We start from the raw sequence: 22727 nt of genomic DNA, 5'->3' as shown, positions 1-22727 counted from the left end.
TCCACCCTGCTCATTGTTGCCTTCTTGGCACCTGTCACTCTGCCTGATGCCCATTAGGCACTCAATAAATCCTGTGTAATGAATGAGTAAGTGGCAACTCTCAAACATACTCAAAAGTACTCGAAAAAACTGACTACCTTAAACGATTTTATTTTATTCCATTTCATGGAAATAAAATCAAGCTTACTGACAATTCATAACTGGCTATTCATGGCTGAATTGCTATTTGATATTGATAATATTAAATATTAATATCATCTCACTGGCTCTGAATTTCTTCATTTGTAAAAGTCAGGGGCTACATACCATGATCTGCAAGGCTCCTTCCAGAGCCCAGGGAGTAAAGATGTCACCCCCAGGTTCTGTTGAAGTGGCCAGCTTTCCCATTTGCATTTTTGTCTTTGGAGGCAACCCTGACAACTTTAAAACAAAGATTAGTGCCTAACTACATAGAATGGACAGATGCCCACATGTATAAGGACTCTAGAAGAAAGAATACCTTGGCATGACACCTTATAAATCATATTCCAGTTCCTTCCAACTGATGTATAAGTTAGCAAAAGAGTTAACCAGCTTCAGATCTCATATAAAAGTCATCATAATCTAACCTTCTGGGAGCACTCTTACTTAGTCGTGAGGCTGCACTAATCCTTCCAGGATATGTTCTGTCCACACACTATCGTCAGCTATCTAAAAGCCTTCCGGGAGGATACAAATGATCAAAATGTAAAAGTTATTTTTATGTGCATTCCAAAATGGTGGGATTTTTCCCATTCAGATAAAGCTTTACTGCCTTTCACATTAATTCATTCATGTGTTTATTCATCCAAGAAACAGTTACGTACCAATTCCACGCTCGATAGCACGTAAGGAGCAGCTGATGCCGAAGTGAAGGAGACATACTGTCTCACATTCTTCCAGAGGCTCCCTGAAGGTGGCAACCTCAGCTTTCAGTTCCCCGGGGATGTCTGTCAAGCCTTGGGACGCCCACACTCTCCTATGCAGCCTTCAAGGGCCCAGGACCACAGCCTCTGTTCCACTTGCTGCCAGCATTGTTAACCCAACTATATCCTTCGTGGTCCCTCCCCTCCCGAGAATGACAACGGTGGTGACACACAGTTCCCCCACCCTCCTTCTTTCCACTGCTCAGTCTCATTATTCGGGATTTAAATCTGTTTTACTCTGTTGACTATACTGTTATTATGGAAAAGTTAATTTTTTGTGTTTGTTTGTTGGTGGAATTAAAAATGTCAGACCAGATTTTTTTTGGTCACAATCATAACCACTAACAAAGGCTTTAAATCTGGTTTTAAAAAAATCATCTTACCTTTCCCTGATTGCAATTGGAATTCCTCCCAGATAATATGTGCTGAAATCAAAGACTTCACCATCAATTATAGTGTTTTGAACATCCACATTTATCCACATACGCTTTTGGAGTTTTCCAATTTTGATCTGAATCTGAAATACATGAGAGATGAATCAGCAAGCCAGGGAAAATAAGAGAATCCTATTCACAGGGGTTCAGAACTATCATGTTTTTATTTATCTTCCTCCAGATTCATTTATATACATAGTAGCAAGGCTCTGAGCAGTAGCATTTTTGGATAAAAATATGATACTAAAACATTTTGATAGAAATGTTTGTATTTGAAGTTAACCGTGTTTTATAGATATCATGTATATGTTATACATTTCATGCCGAAATGTGCAAATTTTAAAAGGATATATCCCTCAGTTAACATCCATAAGTCTACCTGGTAATAGGAAGGGTTTTATTTATTTATTTGGGGGCACTGACTTAATTTTAAAGGACTAAGGACATTTAACAATTCAAGTAAACAGACTCAAAGGGTGTACCGAATGGTCTCTGCCGTTGTTTATGGCGTCTCCAACTCCTCTCTCTTTTGGTGGCTCTGAATTCAGTTTGTATCTCACCATGAGCTTGCCATCTTCTATATTCAGAGATATGAAGCGATCCTAGGACAGGGGAACAATGCAGATTACCAGAAGGCTTGGCTGAAGAAGAGGCAGAGCATTGGAACTCCTGTTACTCTCAAGGAACCCCCTGCTCTCAGCTTCAGCTGCTGCCTCAGTGAAAAAGGATAATGGTGCTGCAACAGCCACCTCATGGGATGGGATGATGGTTCAATATTGTAAGTCACGTTAAATGTCACGCACAGTGGTTGGCACACAGGACAGACACAATAAATGCTAGCTATAACCATGATTTTGTTTCGTGCGATCCATAACTGGTGTGTAAAGATGGAGACTGAAAAGATACAGATCATTAATATTATTTGAAAATATGAGTGCCTTTTAGAGAGAGGTGTGATCTTACGCAGACCTCAGATACCTTCCACCATCTGTTTTCTGACTGATTCTTATGTCTCTGTCTCATCTGTTGGTTTATCCCCTTCTACCTTCCATGTTAGTGTTGGGGGTTCCTCGGGGATCCTACACAGGACTCCTTCCTCCCCACACCACTCCCTTTGCCTTGACAATCACAGGCTCTCCTGTAGCTCCAATCCAGGTGTACCGATGGGCCCCAAATTGTTCTCCCCAGCCTAGACCTGTCTTCAGGGCCAAGTCTGCATACATGATTCCCTTGTTGTTATTGCTTTGCTTGCATGACTCACAGAGACCTCAAATTCAGAATATCTCACACAGAACGTATGACCTACATGCCTTCCACAGGCTGCCAAGCCTGCCTCTCCTTCCTTTATATCAGGTGCATGCGCTCCCTGACTCCCAGCCTGCCCCCCGCATGCATGTGTGCAGCGCACACACACACATCACCATGCTTACCTTTCCCTTATTGCTGAGCAAGCCACAAACCTAGGAGTCATTTTTTTCTTTCTCATCCCTTTATCAGAACCTAGGAATCATTCTTGATCCTTCCCTCTCTCCCATCCAACATAATCTTGTGAATTCTGCCATTCTTAACTCTCTCTTTATGTCATCCTACCTAGTCTCAGCCACAACATTTTTAGCCAGTCCCTGCAGCAACAACCCGCTGGTCTCCCCATGTCCCCCCGCAAGTCCATTCCCCCCTACAGCCAGAGCAGTCTTTGAAAATGCCAGTGGGAGCCTGTGACTCTCCTTGGCTGTCAGGATGAAGCCCTGACCCCTACCAGATGCTGCGTGGCATCTGCCTCTCTCTCAGCACTGCCTCTGGCTCTCCAGCCCCGCAGACACTGTTCCACTGAGTGCTCCCTGCCCTTCCTACCTCCAGGCCTTCTTCATGCCTCTCCCTCTGCCTGGGTCCCCTGTCTTCCCTGTCCCCATGTCCTGTTCAAATGCTGTCCTCCTGATCTCAGAGGAAGCGCTTCCTTTGCTCAAGTGTCTTTTATGTTGTACATCCTCGTTTCACCCCCAAACTTTTCCTTGATACAGCTCTTCACAGTTGTGATGAAATAAACAACCTATTAACAGCATTCCTTTGCATATTCTTCCCCTCTAGATTATAGAATCCCGGAGGGCGGGAGCCATATCTGTCTTTGTCATTATTGCATCTCCATTACGGCGTGAAACATATACTTGAACCAGCTACTTCCCTAAGATAAGCTGAGCAATTTCTGACTTAGGTCTTGAAGGCTTTGCTTTTACACAGTTCCTTAATGATAAGAATGCCTCTCTTTGAGGTCCAGGGACCGAGTTCTTTTCTAAGAGGAAAATCAGTCCTTATCTGGATCCTAAACCTTGCCTTTGGGAGTCAGCTTAGGTTGATCAACTCATAAACAACAGAGTTACACCAATTTACTGAGAGTCATGAGCCATCCTTCTTAAAGCAGATCTCTAGGTCGTTCCTTATGTAATGGCATTATGTGAAGTTTTCTTATTATATGAGTAGTATTTCTGGTTCTTAGTCTCCAAGAACTTCAAATTATAGTACAAAGAAGACCTTGTTTTGTAAAACAACTGCCTTGTCCTGAAGATGCTGGATGGCTTCTCTGCTCTATGTATCCTTCAGGTTGGCTGGGACCTTCCCAAACCATCAGAACTGGTTCATCCTTGGAATCTCCTGAAGGGTCCAGACCAACCCCAGAGAGGAGAGTTGGACTGGGTCAGTGTCACCACCCTGCAGGTAGAAGGCTCTGGTAAAATCCCAAGCTCCTTATCAATCCCAGGTTCTCGGGCCACCAGAAAGCCTTTAGGCTCATCCACATTTCTTCAGAAATACTCCCTGTGAGAGCAACTACAGAAGCTCCTACCCACCAGAGGGTTCAACTCCAGGCCGGCTGCAGGTATAAAGCGGCAAACATCACGCCAACTCTCCATCAACCAGCAGATGGCGCTGACGATCACTTGTAGAGTGTCACTTTGGACTTTTCTAACCTAATAGATTTTAGAAGGTCCCTAGGAATCTCAGCTACTTGAAAACAGAGAAACTTCAGTGTCTTGAGAAGGCAAACATGCTGATAAAGACAAAATCCCACACAGGCTGGTAAGAATCAGATCAAGACGGAAACAGCAGGAGATCAGTCTAGATCTTAGAGATCCCAGGAAGTTTTCACATGTTTTAAGTCAGAATAAGTAGATTCTTAGGCAAGCAGTAGTTCTCAAAGAACAAAACTGATAATGAGAATAGAACAGGAAAAGGGGAGATTTCTCCCACATTTTGGGGGCATGTTCTCAAATTCCTGATTATTTGCCCTCATTAAAATAGACATCAATGGAACAGAATAGAGAGCCCAGAGATAAAGCCACACACCTACAACCATCTGATCTTTGACAAAGTCAACAAAAACAAGCAATGCGGAAAGGACTCCCTATTCAATAAGTGATGCTGGGATAACTGGCTAGTCATATGCACAAGACTGAAACTGGACCCCTTCCTTTCACCATATGCAAAAATCAACTCAAGACTAATTAAACTTAAATGTAAAACCTAAAACTATAAAAAAAAACCCTTGAAGAAAACCTATTCTAGACATAGAAATGCCTAGAAGTACCATTCTAGAAATAGGCCTTTGCAAAGATTTCATGATGAAGACCCCAAAACCAATTGCGACAAAAACAAAAATTGACAAATAGAACCTAATTAAAGAGCCTCTGCACAATGAAAGAAACCATCAACAGAGTAAACTATCAACAGAGTAAACAGACAACCCACAGAATGGAAGAAAATATTTACAAACTATGCATGTGGAAAAGGTCTAATATCCAGAATCTATACAGAACTTAAATAATTAACAAGCAAAAACCAAACAACCCCATTAAAAATGGACAAAGGACACAGACTTTTCAGAAGACATATATGCTGCCAGCAAGCATATGAAAAAATGCTCAATATCACTAATGATTACAGAAATGCAAATCAAAACAATGAGATAACATCTCATACTAGTCAAAAAGGGAATTATTAAAAAGTCAAAAAATAACAGATGTTGGTGAGGCTGTGGAAAAAAGGAAATGATTGTACACTGCTGGCGGGAATGTAAATTAGTTCAACCACTGTGGAAAGCAGTTTGTCTATTTCTCAAATAACTTAGAACTACCATTTGATCCAGCAATTCCATTATTGAGTATACACCCAAAGGAATATAAATCATTCTACCATAAAGATAAATGCACGCCAATGTTCCTTCCAGCACTATTCACAACGGCAAAGACATGGAGTCAACGTAAATGCCCATAAACGGTAAACTGGATAAAGAAAATGAGGTACATATACACCATGGAATACTACACAGCCATAAAAAAGAATGAGATCATGTCCTTTGCAGCAACATGGATGAAGCTGGAGGCCATAATCCTAAGCGAACGAACATAGGAACAGAAAACCAAATACCACGTTTTCTCACTTATAAGTGAGAGTTAAACATTGAGTACACATGGACGCAAAGAAGGGAACAACAGACACTGGGGCCTACTTGAGGGTGGAAGTAGTTTTTAAGGACAGAAAAACTACCTATTGAGTACTACACTTATTACCTGGGTGATAAAATAATCTGTGCACCAAACCCCTGTGACATGAGATTTACCTATATAACAAACCTGCACCCACACCCCTAAAACTAAAAATGTTAAAAAAAAATGTACATTTCCCAGCCAACAGAAAGAAAGTACAACTGGGTGGAGGAAAAGGATGCAGGTAATATTTGCATGTTGTTTTCCAGATCTAGTGGGTCGTTTATAACAACCCAGTTATCTCCAAATTGCTAAACAGAATGAATATATTTGGTGGTATCTGGATGCTTGTTATAGATTACCCTGTTTTCTGCAAAGAACAGCAAGCCTCTATCCACGGTGGTCTGAATTGTCTGTCCAAAGGTTGGGATGGGAGCATGTGGTTGAGTTGGAACTTGAGCGTAGCCCGTACCTTCAAAATAATTTTTGTCTGACTCTTCCTTCCTCCTGTCAACATTAATCATCATAAATTAGAAACACAGCAGCAAATGATCACCATGCCAGTGTGCTTATTAATAAAAGATGCTGCTATCTGAAAAATGGAGCCAAGAAAATGCAATCTAGTTGTCATAATTTTGTTAAAGCAGAGGAGACATCTTTAAAATGTTAAAGCAGCCAGCTTTTTCTCCTGGATGTGCTCTCATACTCTGACAATCAAACCCTAGCTCAACAAAGATGAGTAAGAGTCCCTTTTGGAAATGTCTACTTAGGAAGATGTGGTCTACCAGCTGAAGATTTTGAAATGTAAGAGATTATTAACTTGCAATGTAATTTTATTCTGAATAATAAATATTTGGTCCACCTCATATTAGAATATACCATGTCCTTGTAATTGTAGGGAAGGTTAGGAGTTCAAGGCAGCAATTTTCAAAAAGATTGAGGTGGAAGAGTACCAAAAAAGTCATGGCACACTTTATGAACCACTTTTTTTTTTCTTTTCTTCTTTTTTTTTTGAGATGGAGTCTCACTCTGTCACCCAGGCTGGAGTGCAGTGGCATGATCTTGGCTCACTGCAACCTTGACCCTCCTGGTTCAAGCGATTCCTGTGCCTCAGCCTTCCAAGAGGCCGGGACTACAGGACCACGCCATCACACTCAGCTAATTTTTGTATTTTTAATAGAGATGGGCTTTCGCCATGTTGGCCAGGCTGGTCTCAAACTCCTGGCCCCAAATGATCTGCCCACCTCGACCTCCCAAAGTGCTGGGATTACAGGCATGAGCCACTAAATCAGGCCTCTAAATCAGGTACCATCTAATATTAAATATTTTGTGGTAGGAGGCACAAAAATTTTCATAAAGACTTTTTTTAAGTGAGAAAACTCTATCTAGCATTTCATACAAATTAGGAAGAGACTACCATAATTAGATTTTAGGGCAGGACTGCCAGTGCTGCATGCACGCATACTTGAAGAACTACTGGCCCAAAGCAACTAGCAACATCAATAGCATCTCACTGGCCCGTCCTTTATCATATGTAAAAGCACTGCAAGTTACCAAAACTCCAGTTACAGAGTTTCTGGTTTCTACATTTTATTTACCTTCTACAAGGCTCCACTTCAGTTGTGTTGAGATTGAATGTTTTTTTGAAGTTGTACAAGCTCAGAACATTTTCATTGAGGTCATCTAATTCAATACAACCTTTGTATGGAGGGAAACTTAGTCGACTGGGAAGCTGAAAATGAAATAAAACATCTTCCACCAATTGAACAAAGGACAATAATCAAAATAGTATCAATTAATCACTTTTAACAGTCACTATGGCATAAGGGTTAATTAAGAATGTGAACCCTGGAACAAGATGCCTTGGCTTTGCTATTTACTAGCTGTATGACTGTGGGCAAGTTATTACACCTCTCTGTGTCTGTTTCCTCACTGTAAAATGGGAATGATCATGATGCTTATCTAAATTAACATACTTAAGCTTAGAACAGTGCACAGAGGAAGCACTCAATAAGTGTTAGCTAGTATCTCTAGAATGTGCTGTAAGAATGCGCGGTTAAATCCATTTTATATGTAATTAATAATTAAAATAGAGACATGAGGTCATCACCATACCAAATTAAAATTTTAATGTTTAATTCAGTGAAATAACATTTACACTTACTTTAAAATCAGGTGGGTAACCTCCAACATAAAATACAACATTTTCAGGATCCAAATTAAGGAGTGTATTGCTATTTCTACCATCCATGTCATAGACTCCGGGTGTTTCTGGTTTACTGGATGTGGCTCCTTTGGTGTAATTAAGCCTTGCAAACTGATAAATTCTGTTTAAAATGAATTTAGATAATAAAGTTATATGAAAAAATTGAAGAATTCAAAGCCAAGCCACGAAAAATGGGGTTCAGCAACATGTATACATGAAAGTTTGGTGAGCGCAGGTCAGGTTCACGAAGAGCAACAGTCAATCAGACTTGTACCTCTGAAATTTCACCCGATCCATAACTGCCTCCTTAGTTTCACTCTTGGTCAAGATCTGGTCCGCTTGGAGTTCAGTCTCATGGTCCCCCAGGTTGTAGACACAGGTGAGCTGGCCATCCACAACTGCCATGCCAATGTAGTCCCGGGAGGCCTGGAGACAAAGGGCCACCTCAGAACACTTCACACTATGGTTTCTCAACTTCCCATTCCAAGAGGATGAGGAGGATACATTTCAAATAACTAATGGATTTTAGGCAATAAGCCTTGGAGAGACAGAATAAACAAGGTGCAATATTTGATAGAATAATACAGAATGCTGAGTTAATAATGTGAGAGCTGTCTCTGCTCATGTCATAGGGCACTCATTTATTCATTCCTCCATTCGCTCAATCTACAAATATGTGCCAAGCACCTACCATACAGAGGGCCCCAGGTATGGACTCAGCCGTCCATCAGATTTTAGTCTGGTAAGGGAGGTAAGCCATTTTGCTTCTCCTAGTACCACACAACATCCTCTTAACACTTTGTGCATGCCTCTGTTGTCACACCTCTATGTTATCATGGTTAGTTATACGTGCATTTTTCTTCCCTGCTAGAATGTGAGCGCCTTAAGGTAGAAACAACATGTTTTAGAATCATGGCATGATAGCCATAAAACTTACCATTTTAACCATTTTAAGTATGCGTTGGCATTAAGTACATTCAAGAATAAATTTTTGTTTATCATAAAGCTAGAATGTGACACATAGTAGGTATATGATATAAATTTGCTGAAGGAATAAAGTAATGTGCATTTTATCACAAAACAAAGCAAAAAATCATGACGTAAGAAGCTACAAATAAAATGCCAACCTCTTGAAGCATGGAAGAGTAATTAGCAATAGTGTTGATTTTAAGAATCTTTAAATACAAGATCCATTAGTGACAACTAACAATTTCCTAATTGGGCAGAATTTTTGAGAACCATATTTCAAGCATTTCTCTTCCAACAACTGAATCCTAACCCAGTGAGTGATTAGCTTTTCCTCTGACACTTATGTCAAAGAAATGTATTTTAAAAGGAGGGATTAAAAGCTAAAGCCAGCCATTCAAAATGCCTGTATGGGTAGTGAATTTACACTGATAGTAGTAGTAGTAATGAATTTACACTGATAAAGAGACAGGGCAACTGCTTTTCTTATCATTTAGGCAGGAGAGGGACGATTCATTCCACCCCAGTCCTCACCCATAATCTCCCCAACCCACAGGCTTGAGGAAGGGTCTAAGGCTGGGCGGTCTGAGGAAGAGGACAAGGTCACAATTCTGCGAGGAGGAGCTACTCCTCCTTGGTATTGATCCCGGGTAGTGTGGTGTCAATCATACAACTTGGTAGTATGGAGGGGGGCCAATCATTCTCCCCAAGTGCATATGTTTTTTACATGTACACACACATGCCCATGTGCTGGGCCCACTGGGTAAAGCCTTTTGGTCCTCCAGCAACCAACAATCCAGGATGCATGGGAGGCCCCTCGAGGGCACTGCCACAGTGGGGAGGTGGGCAGGGAGGAAGCTGGAGGGATTTGTCGATGTCTCAGTAGGATTTCTGCCTGCTGTGCTAATGGCAGTGATGCAGCTGTGCCACACAGCTAAAAAGCACACATCTTGAAAAACATTGTTTCAAAAACAAGAGAGATGTCCAAGCAATACTTACATCTTTATTTCCAAGGTACATCACAAACATATTCTCAGTTCCCCCATTTTCTCTTGAGTTGGGCCTTTGGAGAAACAAGGACAGAGATGTATATCCTTTCAAATCTTCCAGGTCATTTGGCAGTCGGACTTCGACTCCAGATTTACCATTGAACCTCATGGGGACAGCAACCTGTGAGGAGTAAGTTACATGGTGTCAAACACTGTTCTGTGAAGAAAGTAGGTGTGCTCAGAGAGCTAGTTTGTGACTCGTAGCCATGTATCAGCCTTTCCTGAGTTGTTATGATAAGGAGCAAGGGAATGTGAATGTCTCTAAGCCCTGGATCATAATCTCCAAGACCCAGATTATAAACTCATGAAACTGTTTCCGGAGCTGTGTCATAAGGCATTTGTGTTTTTTATTAGTCAGGGATATTTGAGCAGTGCATTTAGTCCTCTGTGCCAGCAATAATAATAATGATAATGACAATAATATGAATTACAACCCTAGAAAGTTTTTGTGCAGATGAACTAACATCCATGGAGGCTCTTGGCATGGTGCCTGGCATACAATCAGACATGTAACACATTAAAACTATATTTTAAGCCAGGTGCAGTAGCTTACACCTGTAATCTCAGCACTTTGGGAGGCTGAGGTGGGAGGATCACTTGAGCTCAGGAGTTTGAGGCCAGCCTGAGCAACATGGCAAGACCTCATCTGTACTAAAAAAAAAAGAAAGAAAAGAAAAAGCCAGGCGTAGTGTTGTACACCTGTAGTCCCAGCTACTCAAGAGTCTGAGGTGTGAGGCTCACTTGAGCCCAGGAGTTCCAGGCTGCAGCATGCCGTGATCATGCCACTGGACTCCAGCCTAGGGAACAAAGTGAGACCTTGTCTCAAAAAAACAAAACTGTATATATCTATATGTTTTTATATGATATATATTTTTTAATATATGCATTTATATATTAAATATATAAATATATTTTTATAAGTATGTATTAATATACAATTTATATATAATTATGTATTATACACTATTTATATATAAATATGCATTTTAATATATTAAATATATAATAATGCATATATAATTATATATGTTATATAATATATAATTTTATATATTATATTAAAATGCATATATAATTATAAACACATTATATGTAACTATAATTTTATATATTTAATATATAAAAGCATATATAATTATATAACACTATATATGCATAAAATACATGATTATTATATATAATTATATATGCATATATTAAATTTATATTTATATATATTAAAATATTTTAAATGCACTTTTAAAGGAACTGCTTCTCTTGGATATATTACATGTTACAGTTTTATTTATTATAGGCGTTCAGTCCTGAAAAATGAGTGAGTGCATCAAGGCTCTCTAAAATAGCGCTTCTTAAGCTCTCTGTGGTGAAGGACCATTTTTTCCTTCTAATATGCCAGGGACAAATACTTTTGTAAAACATATTCAAATTTAAATAACTAGAAAAATAAAAAAACAAAGTAGACAAAATACAAGCCCACTGATCACATGCTTGCATGTTGAGGCAATTCAAATTATTCAAAGCTTCCAAACATTTACTCTCAACTTTATACTTACATATAACAGACCAGTAACAAAAGTTCTCTGACTAGCCCTGGTGTGTGGACCAAGAAGATAAATATTTCCTAACGATCGAATACAAAAGAATGAGATTGAACTCAAGTCTGCATTTTCTCTATCAATATTTAAATATTCATCAAGGATCTTGTATATGCAAGGCATTAAATCAGGGGACTTAGCGATGGGGTCCCACATTTGCGGGCTCATTTCATGCCTCTCTCTCTTACTCACCCCCTGCCCTTCAGAACCTTCTCTGAGTCTCTGCCTGGCATTCTCTCCTGCTTTTTGTCACCTGGCAAATTCCTACTCATCCTTTAAATTTTTTAAATTAAGATATTTCTTGTATTTAAGGAAAGGGAGGGAGAAGAATATGCCTGTATGTGCATCACCATGAAATGGAACATGACTGACAGAACAGGCGCCTGTTCTCCTCTCCCTTCTCAGAGGTCACCACCACTCTGGATCTGGATTCCCATGCACATTCCCATGCATTTTTTCATAATTTTTAAAAATTAAATATGCATTTATCTGTCAACTGTAATTAGTCCTATTTTTCATGTTTTAAATATTTTTATATAAATGGTGTCCACCTGTACACATTTATCTACAACTTGCTTTCTTTTCTGGGCACTATGTGTTTGGATTTATTCATGTTGATACACACAGCTCCAGCTCATTCAGGTTTGCTGTTGTAAACGTGGCTTTTTTTAAAAAAAATTTTTGTGTGTGATTATAAACTATGTTGCAATGAACATTCTTATCCATGTCTGTTAATGTTACTTATTAGTGCTATTCTGACCCTCTCCAGGTAGAACTGGGGATTTTGAAGATACACATAACACACCTCTATTCAGCTTGTTAGCACAGTCTAAGAAACAACCTGCAGTGGCTGGAGAGCAGCCTGAGTTCAGAACTATGACTTAATAGTTTCTGTGTCCTCAGCACCCAAAGAAGTGCCAATGCCAACCAGGCATTCAAAAGCACTTACGTACTGCTTTTATTTTATGTTTTTCCACTAACATGGTACCTACTATTTGCCAGGCACTGTTTCACATTAGCTCATTTAACCCTAACAATCTCATGAGGTTGGTACTATTATTTTCTATGCTCTATAGACCAAGAAACTGAGGCACAGAGAGGTAAAGGGACAGGGCTCAGGTCTCACAGGTCATCAAAGGCAGAGCAAGAATTGAAACCAAGACAGTCTGGCTTGGTTAAACAGCTGTTAACCACTGCGCTATAATACACTTCAAATTTTTGTTGGATAAATTAGTGAATGAACACAGAAGGGTAAAAGCTAGCATACATTCTTATTCATTTGGTTTTTATAAAGCATGTATGAGTGTGAAGAGGGTGCTTTCTTCCAAACTTGGCCTTATGCTCTTTGTTTTCCTGTTCAAGTTTTTACGTTGGGAATACTTTGCTTTCTTAGAAGAAAGGGCAGATTCTGAGGCTCAAAAGAAGTAATAGTGAGCCTGGTTATTGGGCACGATGCCTCCAGGGCAGTGATATTCTGACTAGGCTCTCCAACCCCTTCCCTCCAAAATGCTCCTGTAGGGCTGTCTAGAAGCTATTGGAAAATATAAGAAATTGTATTTATGCCATTTTAGGACAAAACCAATCTTAAGAGACAAGTGTCAGTAATTCAAGCAAATAACATCAGGTTAAAACAAGAAAGGCTGGTGAATCAGTACTCCAATGACGGAAAACTGCTGTAATCTTAAATCCTCCATCCTCAGCAAAGATGGATTCTACAACTTTCAAGTTACAATAGGAGGGTAGGTCCTATGCAGTACCACACCGGCACATTCTGACCACAGAACCCTTACTTGAATGTGCAATTACAGTTTACAAACTGAGGGCTGGAGGAAAATCCTTTTTTCTGCCTGAATAAACTCAATGGGGGCAAATTGCTTCAGGATCCTGATATACCAGATAATGTAAGGATGAAGGTCATGTACACTTGTAAAGGATGACAGGAGAAAATCAATATTTATATTCAAGCAACAAAAGAATTGGGGAAAGAAAGACAACCAATTCTTGAGTGAATAAGTGTTTTTTTCATTTTTGATGAATGTGATAACTCATCAAAGAACTAGCCTTGGCCACTGGCCACGTGTGGACACACTCACCTTATTGGCAGCATCTCTGGCCTGCTGAATTAGTTCTCGTATTCTGTCCATGTTGTCAGAGATGTTTCCCAAGGGCAACAGCTGTTGGTTGATACTTTCAATCTTGCGCCAAAGATCAGGTAGTTTGTTGGTTAACTTGTTCACTGTTGGTGAGATTAGAAAATAGAAATGTAAGATTGCACATTAAGAAAAGGCTAACTACAAATGTTCTTACTGACAGTATTTGTCAAGTCACATGTTTGGTCCCCAGATGTTGAACAGGATGTGTCATAATTAGTTACTGTAGTCCCTCCCTTACCCATCGTTTCACTTCTCGAGGTTTCAAGTACTTGCTATCAACCATGGTCCAAAAATATTAAAAAGAAAAATTCCAGAAATAAGCAATTCATAAGTTTTGAATCGGGTGCTGTTTGGAGTAGCATGATGAAATCTCATATGTTCCCACCCATGTGAATCTTCCTTTTTTCCAGCATATCCTTGCTGTCTACCCTACCCACCCATTAGTCACTTAGTAGCTGTCTGGACTATCAGATCGAAAAAACATAGTATATATAGGGTTCGGTACTATCTGTGGGTTCACGCATCCATTAGGGGTCTTGGAACATATCCCCTGAGGATAAGGAGGAACTACTGTATATGGTGAATTGTATTCTGCAGTCTGGGTACCATATCCTTTACTTTGACCACTACAGAAAGAAAAAAAAAATCTTTGTTTTCTGATTCTTTTCCTTTCTTTTTTTTTTGAGATGGAGTCTCGCTCTGTCATCCAGGCTGGAGTGCAGTGCCGCGATTTCAGCTCATTGCAACCTCCACCTCCCAGGTTCACGCCATTCTCCTGCCTCAGCCTCCCTAGTAGCTGGGAATACAGGCGCCCACCACCACGCCCGGCTAATTTTTTGTATTTTTATTAGAGATGGGGTTTCATCGTGTTAGCCAGGATGGTCTCAATCTCCTGACCTCGTGATCTGCCCGCCTCAGCCTCCCAAAGTGGTGGGATTACAGGCGTGAGCCACAGCACGCAGCCTGTTTTCTGATTCTTAATATCAATCATAATTCAACGCCTCATGATTTAGAAACATATATCTCCACTTTGTAAAAAACAAAACCAATAGCATTTTCAATGTATTTTCTAAAAATTAAAAATCTTATCTGGTCCTTCCAACAAGCAGAATATCTATACGCTTTGAATATATCCTATATCGTGTGGAGCTGTTTTCTAATGTTTTAGTTTCTGAGATCAGACTTTATCAGGGAAGAATGGAAATGGACCAAAACACATAACAATGGAGAGAATGGCTAAGATGTCCTGGCCAGAGATCGCCTGATACCCGAGTTATCTGCATCAGTCAGAGCCTTTTTGAAGTCTTCGTTCTGTGTGCTCCCATAGGTGTCCTTAATTCTTTCCACATCTGTCTGAATGGGGCTGAGCCCATCCAGCACCTCATCTGTGATGTCGTTGGCCTTTCTGACCATGCTCTTTGCACTACTGATCATCGCATCAATATCACCTAATGCACACACAGATAGGGAGGTATAAGTATCTAAAACGTTCAATAAAAGAAGCCAACCAAGCACAATGGCTTAGGAAGATGCTGACCTCTCTGTATCCCACGAAGACCATCTCGGAGAGTTGTGAGATTGGTGTCTATCACTTCTTTCTGAACTGTCACAATATTCAGGGTTTTCTGTAGGTTGTTGAGAGCCGGACTGACTTCTAAAATAAAATAAAGCATCAGGAGGCAATTACTTTGTGCATTTTGATCCTCCATTGGTATTTGTGGCCCCTGAAGTAGCCAGTGTCTGCACAGCATTGAGTAGACTTGCTTCTTAGGGGTCATCTCAGAGATGCCCACTGCATGTGCCCAGACCCACAGCTCTGGGATCCTCCAGTTACAGAGGTCAGCAGCAAATCAGAGCCTTGTGGTAATGCCTTGGAAATACACAGGAAGAAAGAAAGGGGCTGAATAACTTGGGGAAGGCTAAACTTCTTATCTGCTCAGAGTAAGAGACTCTGTTTAGTAAAAGATGCATCTGTCTTATCCACTACCACGTGCTAGCACATAATGTAGTGTCTGGCACTAGTTGAGGTGTAATATTAGTATATGTTTGTTGAGTAAATGAATATATGAGTGAATGAATGAATTAATAATGCAGAAAGGATCCTCTTCCATCAGAGGACAAGAAAAGGGTGTTGTTGAAAGAGCCTCATCCAGGCAAATACAGACACAAAGTAGGCACTATTTGTTTCTGTCAATTTCCAAAATGACACATTTTAAAAATTCTGTGAAAGAAAGGGAGCTAGAAGACATTCCTAGCTGATAATATTGCCATCCTCGGGTCATCGAAAATGACCAGCAAATGCTTTAAGACCATCTTGATGATTCATGGCTTCAATTTTGATTCCAGGACTGGTTTACATAGCAACATAGTTAGCATCCTAACCTTATTTAGCACACTGAGCCTACCTCGAAGCTCAAATTTTGTAGAGAGCAATAGATGTCATACCAGGAAATCTGAATTATTGAAATTTGCAAGGCAAATGATTGTATGTTAGTACTTTTTTGGTATTTTATTTTTCATGTCTTTAATTTTTTAACATGAGAAGGAAAGAGAGAAAGAAAGAAGGAAGGAAAGGAAGAAAGCAGAAAGGAGAGAAATTTAATTTACAGAGGCATCATTTAATCCCTCTGAAAGGACTAAGAGGCTGAATGAGGGCCTTGGACTCACGGATGACAACAAGAGCCTGGAGAAACACAAGAAACAGCATTTTTGAAACACAGAAATTTGGTGAGATTGAGAGAGTTTATTTAAAAAAATAAGTAAGGAAAATACATGAAAATTTTCCAGAGATAAAATTTATGCTTAAAAAATTCTCATGCTTCACAGTAGTAGTGATTTTGGGGACTTTCAGTTGCAAAGATTTTAGGACTTAAGAAATTTTAAAGCAGTTATTCTAATGATCCCAAACCAATGATCTTGACATGTAGGGTTGCCAATGCCATGATCACAGGTGGGTTAAATTAAAATAGCCTCCCCACCAAGGCCAGGCCCAAATAGGCCTATCACTCTCAAGATTTATTTATATTTATAAGGCTCTAGTTAATTTTGTATATGATGGGTGGGGAATATTTAGAATATTGGGTGGATACATGAAATTGATAAATAAATCATGAATTTAAAAAGTATTATCTGGGCCTGGCATGGTGGCTCAGGCTTGTAATCCCAGCATTTTGGGAAGCTGAGACAGGAGGATTCCGTAAGGACAGGAGTTTGAGCCCAGCCTGGGAAACATAGCAAGACCTTGCCTCTAAAAAAAATACAAAAATTAGCTGGGCATGGTGGTGCATGCCTGTAATCTCAGCTACTTGGGAGGCTGAAGTGGGAGGATTGCTCAAGCCTAGGAGTTCAAAGCTACAGTGAGCTATGATTGTACCACTGCACTCCAGCCTGGGCAATGGAGACCCCATCTCTATTAAAAATAATAATAGTAATAAAATAAATAAAAGGTATCATCTGCATTGACACTAAGATTCAAAAACAACATTTGCTTCTAGGGCTGCCCCGCCTGGTCCCAGAGGTCATTTAAAGATCCTGACTATCCCTGCCATTGCCCACCCCCCCTAATACCTTGCTTCAGCTTCTTTTGTGTCATCTTGGCTTCATTTAACAGTTTATCACTGCTGGAACTCAGGGTTTTAGCTTTTCTTGGCAGATCTTCCTTTATCACTGTCTGAAAGCAAAGGATTTAACAGCCTTAAACAAATGCTGTATGTTAGGAAATATGGAATAAGATATCTATCCTAGTCTGAAGCCCTTAATTTTAAGGATGAAGTTCAAACGGGGAAGGAGTTAGAACTAGATTGTTCCCTAAAAGATACAGTTAGGGCTCCAGGTAGCCCTAACACCTATGTGATTTATGTGGCTTGGGGAGGTGAGCCTATCTCTGGTGGCACACTGACGACTTACGTGACACTTGTTTTAGCTGCTCACTGTCATTTGTACAAAAACCTCTACAATAACAGAGGAGAGAACTTAGTTGTTTTCAGGCTTTCAAGCTTTGGGACAGAAAAGTCTTCGCTCATTCAGGAAGGCCTGTCCCCCTGAACTCTGATATTTAATATTTTGTTATTTATTTTCAGATATAGGAATTATCATATGGTGCATATAAGATCCCACAGGACTCCACAGATACACCGAGATGTAAGACCAAATGACCTGATGAAAATGCTGAGCAAGTTGTTTGCAAAAATGTCTCTTTTTGGTTAATGATCACAGCATAAAAGCATACCTGGTAAGATATAGGATATAATATTTGTTCAGGTTGAAAATTGATAATCAGTATACTTTCTATCTGGTTTTACACATAGTTTTAAAACTGTGCTACAGACATGAAATAGTCAAATACAGAAATTACCGATATCTAGAGCAAGTTCTATTCTATACAACAAGTTCTGATTTAAAATAATGCTTTGTTTCTATTCCTTGGAGCCCACAGAAAGAAAATGTAAAAATAAGCCATCTCCACAGCAAATGTGGAGAAGCTGCTGGTACAGGTGCTCACCTGGAGGGCAGATTCAGATGCACTGGCAGCCCTGTTGGCCGCATCCTCGGCCGCTTTGATGGCATTGAGGATGTTCTCGTAGGCGGTGGCGGCATCCACAGCACAGCGCACCAGCTCATCCCCGCTGGCGTTTCTCTTGATCCTGGAAGACAGGGCAGGTTAGGCACTCCCCACAGCCTTCCTCTGCCAGCAGCTGACATCCCCCCAAACCTTTCCATTTCTTCTTTTTCTTTTTTCTTTTTTTTTTTAAGAAATGGAAAAAAATAAAATAAAATAAAGAGATGGCAGAGTCTCTCTCTGTCGGCCAGGTTTGACTACAGTGGTGCCATCAACTTGAGCCTAGCCCCTTCCCATTTCATTTGGTAAGTGGATACCTGAGGTGATGGCCTCTCTAGCTGTGCCCAAAGAACGTGGCCAGGAATTAGTGCCCTTATTGCTGCTCTGCTTCTGACTTGGGCCTGGGGCATTGGCCTTGACCCCACCCTCCGCCCTCTACCCAGTTCTGGAGACCCAGCCAACCCAGGCGAGGGCCTTGCTTGTCTCAGGACAAGCTGCTGCACTCAGCCCACGTGTCCTTCTGGTCCCCTGGGCCATGCACTCACTCTTCCAGCTGCTTTGCCAGCTCTTGTAAGGACTGCGCGTGCTTTTCTGCCTCCTCCACAAGGGATGTTTTGCCAGCAGATCTGGAAAGTTCTCTTACTTTGTCACTTAGTTCTTGTCTTGCTTCATTTAAACTGGCAGCTAATTTTTCATATTCCTATTTTTTCCAAATAAACAAAGACAGTATAAATTCAAGCAAAGAATGTAGATGCTGATTTTTTAAACTCTATCATAACTGATGTGTTTCCAGGGGCAACAATGAGATGTTATATTTTCTAAGCCTATTTACCATACCAGTTAATCCTTGGTCACTTCAGACAGTAGCACTGGTAATATTTCCCCAGGGTTTACCACTATCTTGAACATTCTCATTATGGTGAGAAACCCTTTAGTAACCTTTACAAAAGCACAATGTTATCATCAATATAAAGTTGAAGTAAACCAAATAACTTTTTTATGACTTAGAAATAGTTATTATAAAAGGCACTTTAAAATCCCCATTGAACTGCTAAGAAATTGTGTCAGTTTTTTCATCGAGTCTTAAATATCTTCTGTTAATAAATGCTTGTATGCTTGATATTTTAAAAATAGCATTATAATTTTTTTGTTGTTATCACAAAAGTGATTTGCTTATTGCAGACAAATTAGGTAATACATATGAACATAAGAAGACATGTCATTCATACTTCTTTTGCAAGAAAGAACTATTGTTAACATTTCAATATATTCTCTTCCATCTAAGAGACTATACCTTAATAAAACAAAAAAGTAGGTCAGCCCATTTCATTGTTTTCTCACGATATAATTAAAATGTTTTTAGATTTTTCTAGAGAACGACTATTTCCTCTACCTTCTGGCTTTTCTCCATCAGCTGCAGCGCAATGTTGGTTTGCAACAAAGATGAGTCTGCAGTGGTTAGATACTTGGTGAAATCACTCTGCAGGGAATTTATTTCTTTCACTTGTCTCTGGAGAAAATAAAAAAAAATTGCTTGAGCTCCATGATGTATTATCAGAAGGCATAGACAAATTTATGGGACAATAGCATATAAGTAATTTCAAAGTCAGAATGCTTTCTTGAACCTAAACATTGTCTAGGCAATCACAAAGTGATAGGAAATCAGTTCTTTTTGTAGTGGAGGTATGTTATCATAGTTTCCTTAAACGATATGCCAATGAAACAATTGCTATTACTGCTGAAGAAGGTTTCTACAGTAGGGGTCAACTTGCCCAATGAGATGGGTATATTATCAAAATCTGGTTTGTGAAACAGACCAAAAGATTTTATGTAAATAAATCATCACCAACCATCAGCCAGTACCAATGAGAACACAGCAGGCACTTGACCGAGAGGTCACACAGAACCTGAACTCTGCCAGGCTGGAAGGCTGCCAGAGTTCAGAGGCCTATAAAGTTGGGTCCTGCTCCCTTACCTTGGCATAATCAGCAACTGCACACAGACATGGTACCATCCAAAGAGGCTTTGGGAGCTAAGCATAGAGTCATCCACTAAGACATCATTTATTTTCATTTACCAACTTCCTTCTGTTTTGGGCTCTGCCATGTGTTATTCAACTTTGATTTTACTGTTGTTTTGTAACCCTATATAACCTCTCATATTTTTGTTGTTTTTAATTTTATTTTTTTGAGACAGGTCTAATTCTGTTGCCTAGGCTAAAGTGCAGTGGCTTGATAATGGCTCACTGCAGCCTTGCCCCTAACGCACCAGCGGGTTCAAGCAATCCTTCCACCTCAGCCTCCCGAGTAGCTGAGACTACAGGCTCATGCCACTATGACCAGCTAATTTTTTAAAAAAAATTTTGTAGAGACGGGGTCTCACTACATTCTCGAGGCTGGTCTTAAACTCCTGGGCCCAAGCAATCCTCTTGCCTCGGCCTCTCAAAGTGTTAGGATTACAGGCATAAGCCATTGCACCTGGCCTCATTGTTTTAGCATACAATGTTCGCTATTTAAAATATTAACTATAAGGCCGGGAATGGTGGCTCACACCTCTAATCCCATCACTTTGGGAGGCTGAGGGGAGTGGATCACCTGAGGTCAGGAGTTTGAGACCAGCCTAGCCAACATGGTGAAATCCCATCTCTACTAAAAATACAAAAATTAGCCAGGCGTGGTGGTGTCAAATATATATATATATATATATATATGAACTGCAAAATCCAGAGCTCTAAATTCTGTCATTGCAGCTTCTGTATGTGGCCTGTACTTTTATTTCCTATAAAGCAGATTATGGCTTAAAATGCCTTTGCTGGTGATTATGATAATTATGTTCATAAAAAAGTATACATATCTGACACAAAAAGTAAATTACCAAAAACATAATATATACTTTGAATTAATTATAGCAATATTAATTTCTCATCTATTTGGCAACATTATTCCTCCAATACTCTTTCAGCTGGGGATGCAGGTGAAGCAGTTCACACTGCTTTGTCTGTGATTTAAGTTCAGAATCTTTTCTGGTAGCTGAAGACTAGAAACGACTATGGTTTTGCACTTAATGCTTTGTTCCTGTCTGATCTGGGTCTGAGGTGGTATAATCAGATGTACAGATAGGTGCCTGGCTATGCCACTTTATTAATAATAAAGATCCCTGCTTCTCTCATCCTTATTAACGAAAGTGTGTAGCTTCAAACTGTGAACTCACCTGGATGGCTCCCAAAGCTCTCTCGTTTTCTTGGTTCAAGCCATTTGCCTGCTTGGCTCGGGCAGCTGCCTCCTGCAGCCGAGCATGAAGGTCACTGAGTTTGGCTTCGTATTCATTTAAAGAATCCCGTATACTGTTAGCAAGCCCATTGTTCTCCCCCTGGTGGGTTTTCTGCCAGGTCCTTATCCGGTTCAGCACTGTAATACATCACTTCATGTTTTCTACTTGACAGATTAGCATACTGAAGCTGGGTTATAAAGACTACAAGGGGAGAATCGAGTTTCTACTCATTTCATGGTCTTCCTTGAACTTTGGAGGGGATGGGAAAGGAAACTCACATTGACACAGACCTGCTATGTGCACTGTACACGTTGCCTCATTTAACTTCCACAGGAAAACAATAAATTATCATTCTCATGTTTTAGATAAGGAGATGGAATGTGAGAAATGAGAGGACTGACCCAAGGTTACATGGCTAGTCGGGCGCAGGACTTGAACTTGAGCTGGCTGCAGGGGGTAAAGTGCATGCTCCTTCCACTGTGAATACTGCCTACTTACAATTAAAAGCCAAGACTTATATTAAATTTGAACAATAAAAATTTAAGCAAGAAAACTGCTAGTATCTATATATTAACCACTGATACATCATTTTATTAAAGAATAAATACCAGCATCTGTAAAAAGTATGCACTAAACTAATATTTCTCAGTTTTGAACTAATGAGGCATTTTCTCTAGTCAAAACCTTTTGATGTATTCTGTTAATTTCTAGTATATCCTTTTTTTGTTTTTGTAATACAAATTTGAACATCCCTAATCTAAAAAGCCAAAATCTGAAATGCTTCAAAATCTGACATTTTTGAGCAATGACATGATGCCACAAATAGAAAATTCCACATCTGACCTCATGTGACAGGTTGCAGTCAAAATGCAGTCAAAAGTTCGTTTCAGAGGCTGGGCGTGGTGGCTCACGCCTGTAATCTTAGCACACTGGGAGGCCAAGGCAGGTGTATTGCTTGAGGTCAGGAGTTTGAGACCAGCCTGGCCAAAATGGTAAAACCCTGTCTCTACTAAAAATATAAAAATTAGCCAGGCATCGTGGCAGGCACCTGTAATCCCAGCTATTCCTCAGTCTGAG

At 40.0% G+C, this 22727-nt stretch overlaps 1 protein-coding gene across 5 annotated transcripts in view; it reads right to left on the bottom strand.

The window, feature by feature from the left end:
- LAMA3 (laminin subunit alpha 3) overlaps positions 1–22727 on the bottom strand; it is a 284588-nt gene that overhangs the window by 31909 nt on the left and 229952 nt on the right. For 3 of the 5 annotated variants that reach the window (XM_063653496.1, XM_054461048.2, XM_054461051.2), the window contains 15 exons: positions 21591–21787; positions 19774–19890; positions 18926–19080; positions 18324–18465; positions 17390–17492; positions 15360–15476; positions 15091–15270; positions 13763–13905; positions 10025–10195; positions 8334–8485; positions 8018–8180; positions 7452–7585; positions 6216–6360; positions 1861–1980; positions 1328–1461 (listed from right to left, as the gene is read on the bottom strand). In XM_063653496.1, the coding sequence (XP_063509566.1) occupies positions 1328–1461; positions 1861–1980; positions 6216–6360; positions 7452–7585; positions 8018–8180; positions 8334–8485; positions 10025–10195; positions 13763–13905; positions 15091–15270; positions 15360–15476; positions 17390–17492; positions 18324–18465; positions 18926–19080; positions 19774–19890; positions 21591–21787 (2173 nt within the window). Of the gene's footprint in view, positions 1–1327; positions 1462–1860; positions 1981–6215; positions 6361–7451; positions 7586–8017; positions 8181–8333; positions 8486–10024; positions 10196–13762; positions 13906–15090; positions 15271–15359; positions 15477–17389; positions 17493–18323; positions 18466–18925; positions 19081–19773; positions 19891–21590; positions 21801–22727 lie in introns of those variants that run through there. The other 2 variants (XM_063653497.1, XM_063653498.1) reach the window with 2 other exon arrangements.

Source organism: Pongo pygmaeus, chromosome 17 (assembly GCF_028885625.2).
Source record: "Pongo pygmaeus isolate AG05252 chromosome 17, NHGRI_mPonPyg2-v2.0_pri, whole genome shotgun sequence".
Taxonomy (NCBI): domain Eukaryota; kingdom Metazoa; phylum Chordata; class Mammalia; order Primates; family Hominidae; genus Pongo; species Pongo pygmaeus.
The sequence above is the reverse complement of the archived record's forward strand: the minus strand, read 5'-3'. Positions and strand labels throughout refer to the sequence as shown.